General features: G+C 39.9%; 1 protein-coding gene across 2 annotated transcripts in view; it reads right to left on the bottom strand.

Moving 5' to 3' along the window:
- Positions 1 to 501: 501 nt before the first annotated feature.
- RAB22A (RAB22A, member RAS oncogene family) overlaps positions 502 to 20601 on the bottom strand; it is a 60010-nt gene continuing 39910 nt past the window's right edge. Inside the window, exons 4-7 of one of the 2 annotated variants that reach the window (XM_050745621.1) lie at positions 14671 to 14742; positions 14475 to 14581; positions 13749 to 13858; positions 502 to 8402 (exon numbers count right to left, since the gene is read on the bottom strand). In XM_050745621.1, the coding sequence (XP_050601578.1) occupies positions 8305 to 8402; positions 13749 to 13858; positions 14475 to 14581; positions 14671 to 14742 (387 nt within the window). In that variant the 3' untranslated portion in view covers positions 502 to 8304. The remainder of the gene's footprint in view (positions 8403 to 13748; positions 13859 to 14474; positions 14582 to 14670; positions 14743 to 20601) is intronic. The other variant, XM_050745622.1, reaches the window with a different exon arrangement.

Raw genomic sequence — 20601 nt, forward strand, 5'->3', positions numbered from 1 at the left:
TACCTAAGAGGAACAGCAAAGAGAACACGGATGTGTGTGAGCCAGTGCTTCTGCTGGCAATGAACGGTACTGGGGGTGCAGGGTTCAAGTCAGCACTGGATGGAAAGACTAGCATCTTTGATGAAATCCCCAAAATAATGGAAGACAAGGGAAGACCTTTTCTTCTATGATCTAGGGCACCACACTGTTCCTTTCTTCCAGGGGCAGCAAACTTCCCTCTAAATGCTCACTGGTGGCCTTGCTGACCTGCTTCTAGAACCCCCATCTTAACTACTGAAGAGCAAGGAGAGGGAGGAGTTGTATAAGATAAGGATATGGGAAGCTGGGAAGCTTCAGATACCTTGGTACAAATAACTTGCTGCTCACCAGACACTACAGCTGTCAAAATTCTGGTATTTCAGTATCCAAAGATCATTTAAAAACGACTTCAGAATATTTGGTTAAGAAGAACATATCATGAGTAATATCACAAAGAGAAACCATTTGGGAGGCAAATATATATATATTTGTAAACATAGCATTTTATTAACAAAATGTTTACACCTTTCTTACAACAAAACAGTGATTTAGCATGTTATACTCTATAAAAGTGTATTATAGAATATTCAAGCTAAAACAATATTATTTAAAAGTATGGCAAATCAACTTTCATTTGCAAACTATCTCCTATGAGCATAGGTATGAAAACAAAAATCTTACAACAAAAAACAAAAGGTCTAGTTTTCTTTTGTCAGCATCTATAAACAATACAGACATCATATGGTTTATATACACTTAGGTCCAGCCCAAGGTTAAGACTGCAAAAATAAAGTCTTCAGACATCCACAGAAGCTTGGCAAACCACCACTGCAGCATTCCATTACAGGTAACCAGGCCATGTGTCATGCAGTATGGCCAAGACCATAAATTTGGGCTGTTTATAATAGTGCTACAAAGCGGCCAAACTGTAAGCAACTGAATTTTACTTTCATAATAGATGCTATTATAAAAAGGCACAAATATCTTATTCCTTGCATCAGGTCTTGAAAAGGCATGACATTCTTAGGAGCAAGAGACTGCTGGTAGGACGGCTTAGCTTTCTTTTTTCTTTTTTTCTTTTTTTTTGAAAAATGTCCAGGCTCATTGCTATAGCTGTTTTTCTTCAAGACTTTTGATTTAGACTTCTACACGCTTAACAAATGCTTTATTACAAATTCAGCGAAGTTCTGACCACTTATGTTAACTATCTTATTACCAATGGTAAACAAAACAAAAAACCCAAAACCCATTTTGTCAACTGGCCGTGTTCCCAGGGTAAGGGAGTGCTGCTAGCTGAAGCACTGGAGTTCTTCACCTAACACTGGTCTTTGTGTTTCTTATTTTATTTGTTTTAATGCTCTGGCCGGTTTTCTTTTCTTTCAAAAATGTTAAACTAAGAACTGTACATGTCTTTGAGGTCCCTGTGATATTTTGAGACCTGTATGGAATGTGTAATGGACTGAATGAGGGTAACTGGGATTTCCTTCACCTCGCTTATCTTTTCTTTGTTCTGGGAATATTCTGATTCTTCTAGCTATTTTCAAATACACAATCAATTATTGTTAGATGCAGTCTCCCTACTGTAATATCGAATGCTCCAACTATTCCTTCTATCTAACTGTATTTCTGTGCCCACTAATCAACTTCTGTTCATCCCCCACCCCGGGCCTGTGCATTTCTGACAGTGCTTGTTAAAAAAGCCCAGCTGGAGCGGTTGAGCAGCCCCTGTTGCTGTGGCCACGGAAGGCCGCAGGGGAAGGCGTATTACATATGTGGAGGAGGTGGCTGCGGCCGTGTGTCTCTAAGGGAGAGCCCACAGGAAAATGAACATAAAGGAAATAAAGCGAGAAGGCTGCTTCAATCAGAGATGGTAAGATGTAAATTCTTAAAAAGGTCAGAGGGATGATTGACAATTATGTGAGTGACTCACAAAGTGAAATGATGAAAAGACTGAACTGCATGAGAGTTAAAAAAAAAAAAAATCTTTTCCAGGGCAATAAAGCTCTGTCTACATAGGATAACAAATGGTTTAAAAATGGAGCCACCACTCATGCCTGTAATCCCAGCACTTTGGGAGGCCGATACAGGCGGATCATGAGGTCAGGAGTTCCAGACTAGTCTGACCAACATGGTGGAACCACTGTCTCTACTAAAAATACAAAAAATATTAGCCAGGCGTGGTGGCAGGCGCCTGTAATCCTAGCTGTTCAGGAGGCTGAGGCAGAAGAATTGCTTGAACCCGGGAGGCGGAGGTTGTAGTGAGCCGAGATCGCGCCACTGAACTCCAGCCTGGGTGACAGAGTGAGACTCCGTCTCACACACACACACAAAAAGCCACCCATCAGTTGCTCTGACTAGCCAGCTGCCAATAATTCGCCCTGTAATGAACTGACCAGTCCCTCTAACATCAGATGCATGAGCCACGTTAAGGTAGTTTTACAAACTCTAATGTCCTAAGTTCATATACAAAGTAAGTGAATATAAACAAATTCAAGTGCTGGCTTCAAAATTTTTCAGGAGTAAAACTGATCATTCAAGTATAAACTTAATTAAAAATTAATGGCCAAATGATACTAGGATTAAGCCCCAAAGCAAAGTCAAGCACCACCATGGGCATGGGCACAGGGACTGCTCACGCCAGTGGGCCCCACTCTACTTGGGCCGCCAGTGGCCTCTGAACTGGCCTAGAGGAAGAGGTATGCCCAGCTCTTCTACAATACGACGTTACATGCTGCAGGGGTTTCCTTGACAATTTCAGTTCTAAGTAAAAATTATTGGCCCTATGTGTGAAATGCTATTTTAAGGATGATTTCCTCCACAGTACTACATTCAAAAGTTTCCCTAAATAATGAAAAGTTCCTCAATCCAGCAAAAACTGGAATCAGTAAAACTGGCATGTTTTGTTTGTTAGATTATTAATGTCTACAACTTAAAACTGTCAATTAAGAAAAGCCCTTTAAAAAAATCATTACTAGTTGGGCGTGGTGGCTCATGTCTGTAATCCCAGAACATTGGGAAGCCGAGGCGAGTGGATCACCTGAGGTCAGGAGTTTGAGACCAGCCTGGCCAACATGGTGAAACCCTGTCTCTACTAAAATTACAAAAATTAGCTGGGTGTGGTGGTGCACGCCTGTAATCCCAGCTACTCAGGAGGCTGAGGCAGGAGAATTGCTTGAACCCAGGAGACATAGGTTGCAGTCAGCTGAGATTGCGCCACTGCACACCAGCCTGGGCGACAGAGTGAGCCTCCATCTAAAAAAAAAAAAAAAAAAAAAATTGTTCCTCTCTTATGGCTTTTAATTGGCTGATAGGACTTTGGCACTTGAATTCTTGTTCATGAAAATAATTTTGTTGTTGCAATTATCATGCATTTTGTGGAGCACTGGGCACCATACAGATCTGAAAATGAACTTGTAGTAAATTAAACATTTTTTGTTAAATCTGTTAGACACCATGGTTTTAATTTCACCATCTACTAATGATACATCTTACTCTTACTATGTAAAATGTTCAACGTAATAAAAGGAATAGACGGAAGGTTTGGGAATTTTTATTTTTTTTAAGCTTATGAATCCTTTTGTTTTGAAGCCAAAAATTTTCTGGCCTGTCAATAATTGATTATACTCTAAAAGGAAAGAAAACAGATATTAGTTATTTGTGACGGTACAGACCATCAAATTAAACTTGATCTATGCTACTGGAAGTCCTAGATTTGGAAAGTAAATCATTTTCCTATATGCTAAGAGAATCCTGAAAGACAGAAATATGAAGATTCTTGGTTCTATTTATTCACTTTCCACATTATGTCTAATGAAACTTCATCACAATCGGTCTCTCACTTATCGTTCTCTTAGACTGAAAAAATGGAGGCTCCCGAAAAATGTAATATCCTAATATTTTTTAGACTTTCATTTGCACATAAAACAGGACAAATGCCCCAGAATTCCATTAAAGTTTCTTGCAAACCGGATAATCAAATTGCCTGGATTTCTATTATTAGAAGTCAAGACAAGCAACTCCACTGTCAAGAGAAATTGGCAGAGGTTGTTTCTTTAAGTTCTAGGCTAAATTCCACCCCCAGCTCTTTTTTCTAAAACTATAAAATATAATGTTTATCTCATGGATAAATTTGTTTCTTAGACTATTTTTTTAAAATCATAGCACAGTAGGAGTTAAAACAAATATCCTAAACATCATCTTGAATCATTTAAAAATCCTTTTGATAAACCAAGCTAACTGGAGGCAGGTATATAGTTAACAGCTTGACCCCTGAAGCTACATTCCATTTCTTCCTTTAAAAAATATTAACTGTTAAGAGGTAGAAAATCTCTTGAAGTCAAACGGTAAAACTGTCCCTTTAAAACAAATGTAAATAATGACTTTTACAGGTTCGCTATCTAGTTTGTCATTGTCATTTAACTTTCATTACAGAGTTAGAAGGAACATTTATAGCCCAGTGAGGTTAGAGGGGAGAGCCAGCCTGAGTTTGTGCGCTGTCATTTCCCAAATGTTCTAGAGCGAGTACCGAGTATACCTCAGTTAAGGAATTTCCAGTAATTTTTCCCTGGAAGAAAAGGGTTTTCGCAATACTTACACAGGTTCCTGCAGAGACATGTGGATGTTTAGGGGGGCTCATCTGCTACTTAAGCAACATACTGTGCAACTATATCTTATACTCTTAAGGGCCCATGAATCACGTCCTTGATGTATTCTGAAAGAATAAGTGAAAGTACCAAAACGAATTCTGTAACTCACTCTTAGAATCTAAAAGATGCCTGTAACCATGAGCAAATGCCATTCTGAGCTGGAGGCTGACATGCCAATTAGTGCAGTGTCATTGGAATCTAAACCCCTTATTTTAACACAGTGCCCTACAAATACTGACATTTTGTTTTGACAGTTACAGGAAAGTTAGCTAAAGGATATTTTCATTACTATATTTCCCAGAGTTTAATTTGGAAGGCCTCCTAGACCAATTTTCCTCCTTGAGAACAGAAAAGAAATACATACAAGACTTAAAGAGAAGTTTTGAAATTAAAGGTGGTTTCCTTTCCCTTTAGATATTTAAGAATAAGAGGAATTGATAACTTCAAGAAGGACACCAGCCCACAGAGAGGAGGCAAGCCTCTAACACAAAAGTCCTGATCCTTTCAGACATCCAGAAAGTGTGTGCACAACGGGAAACAGGCACTTCAAACAACATCATAAACGGTCACAAGAAAATAAATTACTTTGAAAAGAACTAAATCTTTCAGCTGCTTCGTGTAAAACGTATCCTGACTGAGGCTGACAAGCAGGTGACGGACGCTTAATCATAATCTTACTTTATGTTCTTTTAATCACCAGATGATAGTTAATTAGTTATCATAGAATCAGAAAAACACTTGTGTGAAAGGAGAGTTCTGGAGACCATTGGTTTCTAGGATTGGACACCTGCAAAGAGCTTATTTCAATTTCTCTGAAAAGAATCAACATAAAGTAGCAGCTAATTAATAATTTTTCTCTTCTGTTCAGTCCTGAGAGTTTTAAAAAATGGCCCTGTATCGTAAGAAAACCAAAAAATGTTTATAGATGGGCATATGTCTCAATTCCTTTGAAATCTAGCCTCTTCTCCATAATAAATTATTATAAAGAAAATATGAAATGTGTACTAGATCATTGCTTAGTCAGGTTAATAATCCAAAATGTGCTCAAAATAAAATACTGCTTCTGACTTTAATATTCATCTTTGCATTTTAGAAGCAAATGAAATAAGTAAAAACATTTTTTTCCTGCTTTCACGGAGTATGGATTACGGATCTGAGACAGCAATTTTTTCTTATTGTTGTTGCTAAGCATTAAAAGGATATTACATGAGAAACAGTGCTGAGTCAACTTCTTAGACAGACTGATGAAAATGAGAGAAGAGGCCCGAAAAATACATTAAGTACAAGCTTCGTATCACTCATTCTGTTAATAAAACGTGGCTACAATAAAACAGAATCACACCCTGCATATGGGAGGGAGTGTGAGAAATCATGAAATCAGCAAAGGGCTGATGAGATGGACCCACATTGGGCTTGGTACAGTAAAACATCACAGTAATATCAGAGACATCCAGATGCCTCACCAGTTAAGATGAGCTCAGAAGACCTTGCCTTTCCCCATGCACCGAGATACCATACAAGCACCAACAGCCACTGCTGGGTTTGGTGGAAAAAATGTGAAGGTCATAGATTTGCACCATCTTTTGGTAAAATAAGACAGAAAGGGTCGCACATGCTTTGCCTCTTCGGTAATGAGTCAAGCAACCTGTTTTTATTTTGTTGTCATGGAGATAGAGGCCCAGCAGTGGGAATTCTAGGGACATACTAGGGCGGTGCCCAGATGCCTGGGATCCATCTGGATGTATACAGAAGAAAGTCAAACTACTTTCAGTTGTAAAGCGCCTGGCCCTGGGAATCACATGGCTTCTCTAGGAGCTTGCTAATTTAGCACTGGGGAGGAAGCAAAATCCTAGGGGGATGGAGCATCCACGTGTCTTTTAAACAAAACGAAGTTAGAATTTTTACTAACGACATTCTTTCTATATGATTTCAGAAGATAAAAAAAAATTCCAAATTCTTAAGATATACAACAGGGAAAAGGGAATTGTTTTTTACTTAATCTGAATTATAATCTTCCCATTAAAATCTATCCATATTAAGTGGGGGGCACAAAATAATAACAATTATTTTTTAAAGTTTCAGCTGTTCAGTTTAAGGATAGCTCTGAAAATACAATTTAGTTTGAAATTCAAGCTGTTTCATTTCCTATTAAATCTTGTAAATTTCCTTCCCCTACAATACTCAGGTTGGAAGGGTGCCAAATTAGACCAGGAACAAATTTTCACCAACTTCACTTCAATGCTTTATTTTTAGATTATATTAAAAACCTCATTAGGCTCCCTGAGGGGAAAGAGTGTTAACCACTAACAGAGGCAGGCAAAAATAAAGGAAACAAAAAGATAAGCTAAATTGTTAACAAGGAAAGCTCCTCAGTTGGTCTGAGGATGCTGTACAAGCTAAAAGAAACTTATTACCAAGACCAGGTAAATGACTTGGGGTTGGAGCTTCATCTTTGACCCTCAGGCTAGTAAGGACTAGTCAGATTTGTCAAAGTGGCATATGTCCTTATTACCATTTCCAGATGGGATCTGGTGGAAGGCGGGTGGGTAGAAGGGAAGGCAGACTGTAACCTTTAAAGACTGTATACCTTTATACAATACCAATGTGCCTGAGTCTCCCGTTAACAGGCTGAAAACTGGGCAGGCATATGCAAGACTGGGTGCAAGATTCAATGGAATGTCAAATGAAACTTAGAGTTTATTAATGTATTTACATAATTTATAATCTTTAAGCAATGGCCTCATAAATATAGACTACAACTTTACATATGCTAAGCAACAGATACTTGCTTTTCCCCACCAAAATACTTGGGTTAAAAAATAATTGACAGCATTTACACCACCTTCTTCACTTCCTCTTTTCTTTCTTTTTAAACCATTGCTAGTCAGTTCAGAACATATGAAATTCAATTTATTCTGGGCAGCTTCTCTACCATCACCATCTTGATCATGAGAGCTTATTTAAAAAGGTGCCAATAACGTGTTTGGTGGCACACACCATGACAAGGTCAGAAGGAAACCCAGGGTGAGCTAGGCATCTGCTGCTATCATTGTTAATTTACTGTACGTATCCTAGGCTAACATGTTCAATGAAAAGTGCTTTAGAGATGGCAGAAATGAAATCATTTCTATCAGTCCTATAAATAACCCATTTTAGCTTCAGATAATAATTGTCCTCCCTCCACTTAAACTATCCCACTATATTTTAAATGATACAACTCCCTCTAACAGTGGTAACAGAAACGAAGAAAATTATAATCTCCACAAGGTCTTTTTTTTCCCTTAAGAACCACGAAAGTGCTAATTTTCCCTTTACAAATGTTACAAAAAATCTTGATTACAAAACTACTCAACAACTTAATCCTACCATCCATAAAGTTATATGTTCCTTTTCAGCAAGGTCAAAAGCCAACGATGTAGTCCCTTTGTACATTAGAGATTCTTTACATAATAGAAGTTCACAGACTAAAATATCATTGCTGCAGTCTCTGGAGAACAGAACTGGTCAATTTCTGTGAATCCTTTTTGTACGGAGAAGACTCAAGACTGGCTAGGTGAAAACTGGTGGTAGGGACCCCAGTCCTCCTGTTAACTTTCAGGACCACCTACTTCATCATCAAGTCTGAGGGGCTGAGGTTCGGTCAGCAGCAGCTCCGCTTTGGCTCTGAAGGCTGTCTTCGGAGTTTGAAGCCCTTACCGCCAGATGGCGGGTTGGCGTCAGTGGATGGAATTCTTCGACCTAAACCAAGATGAGAAGAGGGAAGGGAGTGAGCTTTAACTTTCTCAGACACAACAATTTTGCTGATGCAATTTGACAGGTTTCACTGAAGTTAAAAAAAAAAAAAAAAAAGTTTAATAAACTTTTTATACTCAAATAATTTTAGATTTATAGAAAAGTCGCAAAGATGATAGAGCTCCTGGGTACCTCCCACCCAGTTTCCCCCAGTGCTGACATATTACCATGGGACATTTGTCAAAATGAAGAGTTCAACATTGCCACATCACTATTAACTCCAGACTTTTTTCAGATAGCATCAGTTTTTCCGCATGTCGTGTTTCTGCCCCAGGATCCAAACAAGGATATCACACAGCACTTAATAAAAGCTTTTTGATTAAAAAAAGCCACACATTAAAAACATTTTGTTTTGAGTAGGTAATACATACGATTTATTTTTAAAAAGTTCAATCAGAACATGGCTGTCCCTCTGTCTCATAACAAGGCCACCACTGTGGCCCATTTCTCGTACAGGCTTCCAGAGACATATATGCACAAACACTCAGGCACACCTACATCCCTACCCATCTCCCCTTTCCAAGGCCAAATGGGGCAAGAAATAAAGCAAACCATAGGCACCATTCTCCACCATGATACTTTGGACTCAACACATCCTGGGGATTGTGGCATCATAGTACATGGAGAAAGAGCTGCCTACTTTTTTTTTTTTGAGACAGGCTTACCTGCTCTGTCACCTAGGCTGGAGTGTAGTGGCATAATCTGGCTCACTGCAGTCTAAGCTTCCTAGGTTCAAGCGATTCTCCCACCTCAGCCTCCCAAGTAGCTGGCACTACAGGCATGTACCACCATGCCCGGCTAATTTTTATATTTTTAGTAGAGACGGGGTTTTGCCATGTTGGCCAGGCTGGTCTCGAACTCCTGACTTCAAGCAATCTGCCTGCCTTAGCCTCCCAAAGTGCTGGGATTACTGGTGTGAGCCACTGTGCCTGGCCTGCTGCCTTCTTTTTAACAGCTCTACAATACTGCATTTGCAGATGGACCACCATTCATTTAACCATTTCTCTACTGATGGATGTTTAGTTTGTTTCCAACATTTTGATGTTATTAACAAAGATGCAAGAAGCATCTCTGTCAGCTTACGAGTGTATATGCAGGATTAATGCCAGGAGCAGAAGAGCCAGGTCACGGCATTCTACTCCTGGGCGTTTGTCTGACACATACGTTGTATTCCAGTGTCTATCCAGCGTAAACGCAGGAAGAATGTGCAATTTACATTTTGACAGATGCTGCCAAATTACTCTCTGAAGAGGCTGTGCCACTACATTCTCCTACCAACAATGCATGACAATGAACAGGTTTCACTTCACTGCTCCGTGAAGCATAATGCCAATTTCGAGAGAATCCTTAAATCACCTACCTACCTACCTGGCTGATAACTCAAGGGTTGCTTCTTGTACAAAGGCTTTCCTGACATTCTCCCACTTCCTTACTCTCTAACATCTCAGACACTACAATCAATCAGGACACCAGAAATAGGTTACAACACATATCTCATATCTGTTTACATGACTATCTCCCTCGCATTAGATCCTAAGCTCTTCTAGGCAAGAGATCCTATTTGCCCATCTTTATGTTTCCAGTACCTTATCAGCACAATACCTGACACAGAAGTATTTTATAAACATGGAATAAATGGACATGCACATTTTTTGGCATTAACAAGGCTAAGATGGCCTCTCCACTGACTTTCAGGTTCTGTCAAGCCTTGAGCCTCCACCACTTTGAGCTGTCTGCAGATCTGTGTGGGGAGTACACAGCATGGTTTCCATATTAAGAAAGTATCTCCCAGTGTCTTGTAACTACTTTTCAAATGACTAGACACCGCTGTGAATATACTACAAATTCGTTTAAAAGTTTTACCCAAGCTTCTTGTCATTATTCTCAATAAATGGATATTGAAATATAGCTGGTATCTAAGAGACATCTGTGAAGTATGACATCAAAAAATTGTTAAACAAATAATATTTTTAAAAGAAAGAAGAGGAGACTATTTTCATGAGCTGGGATTAGGTAATGATTTCTAAAACAGCAACCAAAAAACCGAAAGCAGCTAAACACAAAGGAAAACAAGGATCAATTAGATTATATGAAGATTAAAAACTTCAATCCATTGAAGGAGTTGACTAAGAAAACAAAGGCAAGCCATACATTAGAAGATATTTCCAATATACATAGTCAATAAGTGACTCATCTCCAAAATAAAGAACTATAAAACATTAAGAAGAAGGCAGGTAACCCAACAGGAAAACAGGCAAAAGACTTAACAGGCCCTTCACAAAGGAGGATATGTAGATATGACAAATGTAAATCAATATTCGGAAATGTGCTCAACTTCATTAACTGTCATGAAAATGGAGATCACTGCCTACCCACCAGAGACAGAAAGTGACCGGACTTCTCATACACTACTGGTGTGGGTGTCAACTAGTACAACTACCACTTTGAAAACTGGTTGGCGGTAAAGCTGTACTGAATGCATGCATACTCAACGACCAGCAATTTTTCTTGTGGGTATAAATACACCTAACAAAAATGTGTACAGATGTTCACCAAAGAATATGATCAGAATGTTTAGAGCAGTACTGTTTGTAATAACTCTAAATTGGAAACAGCTACCCAAATGTCTAGCAACAGCAGAATGGATAATTATATTGTGGGTATTCTTCACTGCCCCCTTATCCCCACAACTTGGACACTGACACGCACAAACCAGTCATGAGAATGGATCATTCACAGCTAGATGCAATGACATGGATGGTCTAAAAATGTAATGCAGAATGAAAGAAGCCAGATACACAGAGGAAACAGAGTATGTTTTTAAAAATAGAAAGTACAAAATATATGTAAAACAAAACCAGATAAACCAATCTGAGAATTAGTATCAGGACGGTTACCCTTGGGTGTAGGAATGGCCATGTCCCAACCAGAGTGCCAAGCACTGGAGTATATTCAGTTTGTGAAAATTCACTGAGCTTTGTACTTCTGATATGTGCACATTTCTGTATGTCTACTACACTTCAATACAAAGTCAGTGTGCCAGGCACTGTGCTCATGCAGTTTTACTAAACCAGTGGACAATAAAGTCTATGTACATGTCTCTCAATTTTTCTAATCTTTGTGAACATATAGGTTTTATTTTTCACAGTTAAAATGAATATGTACATACTAGTTTTTATATAAGAATTTCATTGTTGGTTTACTACTACCTTCTTTTTTTTTTTTTTTTTTTTTTTTTTTGGAGATGGAGTCTTGCTTTTGTTGCCCAGGCTGGAGTGCAATGGCGTGATCTTGGCTCACTGCAATCTCCACCCCCTAGGTTCAAGCGATTCTCCTGCCGCAGCCTCCCAAGTAGCTGGGATTACAGGCATGCACCACCACACCTAGCTAATTTTGTATTTTTAGTAGAGATGGGTTTTCACCATGTTGGCCAGGCTGGTCTCGAACTCCTGACCTCAGGTAATCCACCCACGTTGGCTTCCCGAAGTGCTGGGATTACAGGTGTGAGCCACCATGTCTGGCCTACCTTCCTGTTTTTAATACCACTAAAGTAAAGAACACAAAAAGATAGCGGTAATTTTAACATACTCATGACACCACACACTTAGGTATTTTAGCTTGAGCTGTGAAAAATTCCCAACTGGTTTTATGTTGCCTTTCAAAAATTCATCTGGGTACCTGCTATTTACATCTAGGACAACAATAAACATGATTTTTGTTTTTTTAGGAGAGAGGGTTTTGCTCTGTCACCTAAGCTGGAGTGCAGTGGTGCAATCAATGGCTTATTGCAGCCTCAAATTCCTGGGCTCAAGCCATCCTCCCACCTCGGCTTCCCAAGTGGCTGGGACTACAGGTGCATGCTACAATGCCCTAGTATTTTTATTTTATTATTTTTTAAGACATAGGGTTATACTGTTGCCCAGGGTGGTCTTAAACTCCTGACCTCAAGTGATCCTCCTGCCTCAGCCTCTGGAGTAGCTGGGATTATAAGTGACAACCACCATGCCCAGGGACATCATGACTTTTTAACACTGAAATGAAGGCGCTGCCCTAGAGGGTGCAGTAAGTAGTTCACTGGCCATATCTGGCAGCAGATGGGCTCCTTAGGCCTGCAAAGGACTCTGAAAATACTTAAATGATTGGCCAGATCTAAACAATGGGACACGTAAAAAAAATGTGAAAAGAACCTTACCAACCAGGGGCCCACATTCCAGTGTGGTCCCAGCTGATAGAGCTGGGCCTGGCCTTAGTGGGGTTCCCAGGGCTTCACCTGGGCCTGCTCTGCTCATGGGTCATCCTTGCCTGGCCTTGGTGGGCTCTGGAGTGCATGCCCCTCCTTGACCCAATGGCAAAGGACCCACTCTGCTTCAGTCCCCTTGGCTCTCAACCACATGGTGGATCTTAACGCTACATCCACCCTGCTCTCACGGCGTTCTGCTTTTCTCCACCTGGAAGTCTGACATGTTCAGTTCATGTGACTCCCCATACCTCTGCAGGGCCTGCTCCCTTGGACCTCAGCTCTGATAGCATCTCCTTAGAGAGGCCTTCCCTGATTGCTTGCAGACATTCCTTCGCTTCATCCTAAATTATTTTCTTCGTATCAGTTATTATGATCTGAAATGATCCTATTTATTTGGTGTTCACTGTCTGTTTCCCTCTGTAGAATGTGCACTCCAGGAGAGCAGGGGCTGCGTCTATCTTCTTCATGGCTATTTCCCCTGAGCCTGGAACAGCTCCCAATAAATATTTTGATGAATTTGAATGAAATGAATAAACATAGATACAATCTTCAGAGGATCCCAAAGGCATGCAGCAGCCCCTCTCCTGTCTAGTATCATCATATTAACACTTCTGGAAAGGGAAGGGAAAGAGGGAAAACAGGTCTTGCCTTTCACTTGTCTAGTATTATTTTTGAGGGTTTTCTTACAGTGCAAGTATACTTGCATTTCATTTTCCTTTATTCATTTTGTTCATTTTCAATGACCTTGGACGACTAATGGAAAAAATTTAAAAAAATGTAAATAGAGAAAGAAATGGGACTGCTTTCATGACCTCAATACCCTGTGCATTATTTATTCAGTAGCAACATTCTTTCCAGAAGGGCAACAGCTCTTCAGCAACTGTAACATGATATGAAAACCGGCCATTACTCTTACCTTCTCCAATCTCGTTTCACTGATCGCAGTATCAGAGACTAGACTGCTCTAAGTAAGATGGGAATTCTAACTAGGAAGATCATTCTGTGTTAAGTTGCTTTTACAGAGGAAATGGATAAGGCACAGAGATACTCACTAATTTCTATAAAGAGTTCATTTATGTTTATCGCGTTTTTTGCGCTGGTCTCTACAAAAATTGCATGAATAGAGTCGGCGTAGTCCTTTGCATCTCTCTCCATGACTTCTCTGAAAGGCAACAACTACGTATCAGAAATTCTACCCACAAAGATCTTAGTTGTACCCCCACCTACCCAGTAGTTAACCAGATTTATGAGGACAAAGGATGACCTAAATGGCTGCTGGCTGGGCCCTGAGACACGGTCTTCCTGACTACCTCACATCCATGGGTAAACAAACAAAATGAAACAAAACTCGGTACCACTAGTAATGTAGCTAATGGAATGATTAGGGTTGGCAGGGTTTTTTCTCCAGCCACAATTCTCAAAAAGCCCTTGCTCTGGGAATGATGGAAGTGGCCCAGAGAAACTGCCAATAAATATGCTTTCTGCGTTCAAGTATTCTAAGTCATGGGAGCCTGGGGGCTGCTCTGATCTCAGATAATGTCGGGTGCAAAGCAACCAGTATTTCCGTAAATTGCACACCTGTCTATATATATAATATAATTAGCTCCAAATGCCTGAAATCTTAATTTTAGTTTGAAACTTTAGGACTCCAACCACATAACCAAAAGGAATTTTTCAATGTCAGAGACAAAATAAAAGCAAGACTCTTATTCTGGATATTGCTCATTAAGAAAAGGAACACATAATAGGTATTGTAATCTCTTGCTCTAATCACTTACCTTACATCGATAAGATCACACTTATTTCCTGCAATGGCAACTACAATATTAGGTGGGCCATGCTGTCGAAGCTCTTTCACCCAATTCTTTAATGTTGAAAATGTCTCCTGTAACACAAAAAAAGGAGAGCAACTGGAGATCTAACCAACCAAAAGAGAGTTTTCAAAACAATCTAAAGAAAGCTATATAGTCTTACTTCTTTTGTGATATCATAAACAATTATAGCTGCAGCCGACCCTCGATAGTACATTGGTGCTAAGGCACGAAACTGCAGAGGAGGGAAAATAAAGAAAATTGGGAGAATCGGTTAAATACGTTTTACACTAGACTTACAAGCCCATTATCCCTGCACAAAAAGTAATCTTTCTCTTAAGCCAAAGAAAATGACATGCTGCTTTAAAGCAAATGAACCAGTAATTACCAAAGGCAAAAACTTTCAACGTAACACTGAAATGTCTCTCAGAAGATAGTTTAGAATACAGTTTTATAGGACTTAAATATGGTGCTATAAACAATTGTTTCAGCTCAAAAGGCTTTTTAATTGAACTCAGTGTTATAATTCCCAAATTCATTTGTTCAACAGTCCTTTAAACTTTGGCTTCCCTAACTATCACGGAGATAAAAATAATGCTATACATAGTTCTCCAGAGAAGTGGCTGCATTTGGGTGTCATAAAGAAAACCCTGGAATGTGAACACTGATTGTCCTTCAGAAATGAGTACACATTTACATTCACTACTTGGATGAGTTTGAGACTTGCTTTTTTGATATCTCCATGCATGTGGCAATTCCCAAATGCTGGGTACAGATCTCATTTCATTTACATGAATCTAACCCTGTATACACAGCTTCTTCCCATTCATCACCCTGGCCTCCACGCCCGTGACACACAACAGGGAGGAAAGAGAAGGGAGAGGAATAACCATCCGAACAACAAGCGTGATTCGGTGAGCTGTTTCGATGAGTGTGAGACGGAGGCTGCGAAGTTCTTTCCCCAGTCAACCTCGGTTCTTGGGCACACGTCCTGTGTGAGCATCTCACCCACTGAATATGATGCCAATGTTTAATGACAAGAATTTTGCCTATACTTAATTTTTGTCTTACACCCTGACTCTGAAGCCTGACCCCTACTTATGACCTGATGACACTGTATCTGCATCCTGTTGTTAATGGTGGTTTACCCCTGAACACAGGCAGGAATGATCACAGACGAGCATTTGGTGCACATACATAAACCACATACACAACTATGGATTCTGGAACTCCCTATCCAATGAGTTTGACCTTTTGGCTTTTAAAGTTTTGTATTAATTTGAGTTTTACCAAAGAAAGTGAAGTTGTGACTGTAAGCTCCATGAGGGATGTCAGCATGTCTGCTGGGCACGCCATTTTATCTCAGGGCCTAGCATCTGACATGCTATAGGTTATCAAAAATTGGTGAACAAATGAGTAAGAACTGCATGAGTGTGGGGAGCTGTCAAACTAAGTGTCAGACCTCGCTGTCCATACACAGAAACTGTTACCAGTCTTTGTGAGAAACCCCTGCCTCTGAGGTGAAAGCCTACTAACTTCCAATAAAGGAGACATTAAGTTTTAGAGAGAAGAAAACAAAAATAAAGGTTGTAAGCAAGAAAGCACCACAGAAAAGAAAACTATACTACTGAGTAAAAAAGAGATAAAGTGTTGGGTTGACTTCAACAGCACAAGAGAAAATGAGACAGAAGTGCACAGACGGAATAAAGGTTATGGTGTTAGCTTTCATTTTTGATGTACTTATATTGGCAATGTTCTTTACAGGGTCGTGTTTTCCTTCTTCCTTCAAATTCGTAAGGTAAAACTCATACAGAGAAAAGCAAAGATCTTCACAGTACAATCTGATAAACTGACAAATGCATACATCTGTGTGAGTACCATCCACTAAGATGTCAAACAGTTCTATCAACACAGAAAGTTCCTCAATAATTCTTCTCACCATGTCCTTCTTCCACTTTGTTTTCATGTCCATTTTATTGATATTATATAACCACATGGGTTTCTTTTGTTTTTTATTTGCATACTATATCCTTTTACATTCTATAATTTTCTAACTTTGTTTTTATATTTATAGTAGTCCTCTTATAAGCAGCACATGGTTGGGTTCTGATTTTTGACAACCTTTGCCTTTTAAGTGGAAGGTTCAGCAGTTCAGCTCCTTTACATTTAATGTATTCACTAATATATTTGGATTTAGGTCTATCATTTTGTTTTATATCTGTTCCATTTCTCTTTCTTTTCTTTTCTTTTCTTTTTTTTTTTTTTTGAGACGGAGTTTCACTCTTGTTGCCCAGGCTGGAGTGCAATGGCGTGATCTCAGCTCACTGCAGCCTCTGCCTCCTGGGTTCAAGCGATTCTCCTGCCTCAGCCTCCCAAGTAGCTGGGATTACAGGCATGTGCCACTCTGTCCAGCTAATTTTTGTGTGTGTGTGTGTTTTTTTTTTAAAAGTAGAGGCGTGGTTTCTCCATGTTGGTCAGGCTTGTCTTGAACTCCTGACCTCAGGTGATCCACCCGCCTCGGCCTCCCAAAGTGCTAGGATTACAGGCGTGAGCCACCGTGCCTGGCCTGTATCTGTTCCATTTTTTAAAAAATTCCTGCTCCTCCTTTCTTTTCCTGTTTTGTGTTGCTTGAATTTTTCTTAGTGTTCAATTTTAGTATATTAACTTCTCTACTGACTTTTGAACTGTACTTGCTTGTATTATTTTTTAAGTTGTTGTTTTTGTAACTATAATATATACTGCACATTTTTATTTTTTTTTGAGACAGTCTTGCTCTGTCACCTCGGCTGGAGTGCAGTGGTGTGATCTTGGCTCACTGCAACCTCTGTCTTCCGGGTTCAGGCAATTCTTGTGCCTCAGTCTCCCAAGTAGCTGGGACTACAGGTAAGTGCCACCATGCCTGGCTAACTTTTGTATTTTTAGTAGATACGGGGTTTTGCCATGTTGGACAGGCTGGTCTTGAACTCCTGGTCTCAAATCTACCTGTCTTGGCCTTTCAAAGTGCTGGGATTACAGGTGTGAGCCACTGTGTCTGGACTACTGCACGTTTTTCTACAGTCTACTTAGAGTTTAAAATGTAGCACTTTAATGTAAAATATCAGAGACTTGCAAAAGTCTAATTTCTGTTATCTTATCATTCTTTGTACTACCACTGTCAAATAATCTAAATCTACATACGCTATAAACTATACAATCCAGTGTTATAATTTTTGAATTAGTCAGTTAACTTTTGAATAATTTAAGAAGAAAAAACAGACGTTTCTATTTGCCATTTCTAGTGGTTACTATTTCTTCCTATGGATCTGAATTACCACGCACTGTCATTTTCCTTTAGTGTGAAAAGCTTTCTGGGACCGCTGCTGTTGATTTCTGTTTTTGTTTTTCTAAAAATGTTCTTACTTTGACTTTAGATTTGAAAACGAAGTCTGGCAAATTGATAGGTTTTTGCTTTCTGCAGTTTAACAATCCTGTTCCTCTGGCTTCTGGTCTCCAGTGTTCATGTGTAAAGTCAGTCATATTGTTCTCCTCCTGTTTACGTGTCTTTTACTTCTGGCTGCATTCAAGATTTTCTCTTTACCTTTGCTTTTCAGCAGTTTGACTATGACTTACTTAGATATGGTTTTCTTTGTACTTAGAGATTTGTTGAACTTCTTGAATTTGTGAGTTGATATATTTCACCAAATTCGGGAAATTTTCAGCCATTATTTCTTGAAATCTTTTTTTTCTGTTCCTATCTCTCTCTTTGCTCCTCCTGGTTCTCCAATTACACATATGTTAGGCTGTTTGAATTTGTCCCTATAATACTGAGACTCTGTCCACATTTTTCTACTTTTTTCCTATTCTTCTGATGAATTTGTTCTATCACCCTCCAGTGGATGTTTCATCTTAGATACTGCAGCTTTCAGTTTCAGCATTTTCATGTGATTCTTTATTACCATTCTGTGTGAGACTGCCCATTTGCAGTTAAGTCATTGACACTCCTTTTTTTTTTTTCTCCCCTTAAGAGATGGGCTTTCACCATGTTGTCCAGGCTGGTTTGGAACTCCTTGACTCAAACAATATGCCTGTCGTGGCCTCCCAAAGTGCTGGGATTACAGGCGTGAGCCACTGTGCCTGGCCTATTTTTCTTTAAATCTCTGAAAATATGTAAAATATGTGCTTTAAATTCTGTGTCTGCAAATTCCAAGAAAAGGGTCACTTTAGGGTTTGCTTCTGCTCACTGGGTCACACCTTCCTGTTTCTTCATATGTGTAGTAGCACTGACTGTACACTGGACAGTGCGGATGATGCACTGTAGATGCTTGGTTTTTTAAAATCTTCTCTGCAGAGTATTAAGCTACTGGTGACTCATCCTGAGATTGGTTTTACATGTTGTAAGGGTGGGTCTATTTGGGTTTTTGGATTTGCCCTTAGTCCTAGGACACCGTTTCTACTCCCAAGGCATGGCCCTTCTGAAGTTTCACTGGAATGCCCAAGGTGTTCAGTGATCCCCTGTACCACAGTAGGATTGGATTCAAACTCTGAAGTCTAGCCCTGCCGTAATGAAGAGCAGCTGACATCTCTGCTGTCTTGTCACCCATTCTACCTACTGGTTTCTGTTGCATTTTATACCGTCTCTCTTGTGAATTCACAATTTGGGGGTCAAAAAAACTTCAGGGAAATTTATAAACAGACTTTACGGGGTCCCTCCTTGTTGAATCCCTCTTTTCTGCGATTTGCCTCCTATTTTTCTGGCTGCTCTAGCAGTCCTAAACTCTGCACTCATCACAAGCTTTCTGCTTAAGTCCTAGCTACCCTGTGCCACATGAACTGGGAAGTGCCCACTGGGGAAAAGCTGTAAAAATGTGGATCTTACACAAGAAAGCTCCCCTTTGCAGTCCCTGACTGCATTTGGTTGCTCTGCAGTGCCTTCAAACAGTTGTTTTTTAAATGTTTTGTCCAGAGTTTATACATAATTGTTATCTGTGGGAGGGCAAGCCACTCTGCTATTACTGACATGGAAACTTTCATGTCCTTTTGATGCAAAGGAAGGTGGAGGCATATAAGAGACTCAAAGGACGTCAGCACATTTCTGCTCCAAACCTGGCTTTCAATCAGGTGATGGCAAACGCTTTCCGGTAAAGACCAGGTAGTAAATATCCTGGCTTTATGTGTCACATAATCTCTGCTGCAACTACTCAACTCTACTATTGTAGAGTGAAGGTAGCCGTAGACCAAGCTTGTCTAACGTGGCCCAGGACAGCTTTGAATGTGGCCCAACACAAATCCATAAACTTCCTTAAAACATTGAGCTGTTTTTGTGATTTTCTTTTTTTAAAGCTCATCAGCTATCATTAGTGTATTTTTTATGCGGCCTGAGACAATTCTTCTTCCAATGTAGCCCAGGGAAGCCAAAAGACTGGACATCTCCACCATAGATAATAAACAAACAAGCCTGGCTACGTTCCATGAAAGTTTTATTTACAAAAACTGGCAGCAGGTTGGATTTGGCCCAAAAATATATGTGTAAATTCTGTCTGCAAATTCTAATAATGGGATCACTTTTGGGTTTGCTTCTACTCACAGAGTCAGGTCTTGCTGCTCTTCAAGTGGATGGTAACTGAGCACTGGCCAGTGGGGATGATGCACTGCAGACTCTGGTCTCTGGGACTGTCTGCCCCAATTCTAGATGATACTAAGCCACTACACTTGTTCCTGATTTTAAACAGGAGAACAATTCCTCACATGACTACTGTGACAATAAATAAGTCCGAGTCTTCCTAGTGTTCTTATCTCCGTAAAAACAGTCATTGGGAGAAACCACATTAAGATGTAGGAATGTAAATCTTTCAAGACTGGATGTAATGTCTATTAGACTCCGGTTAAGAAGCTTTTTTTTTTGAGATGGAATCTCACTCTGTGGCCCAGGCTGGAGTGCAGTGGTGCGATCTCGGCTCACTGTAACCTCTGCCTCCCGGGATCAAGTGATTCTCCTGCCTCAGCCTTCCGAGTAGCTGGGACCACAGGTGTGCGCCACCATGCCTGGCTAATTTTTATATTTTTAGTAGAGATGGGGTTTCACCATGTTGGCCAGGCTGGTCTTGAACTCCTGACC

This window comes from Macaca thibetana, chromosome 10 (assembly GCF_024542745.1).
Source record: "Macaca thibetana thibetana isolate TM-01 chromosome 10, ASM2454274v1, whole genome shotgun sequence".
Lineage (NCBI taxonomy): Eukaryota > Metazoa > Chordata > Mammalia > Primates > Cercopithecidae > Macaca > Macaca thibetana.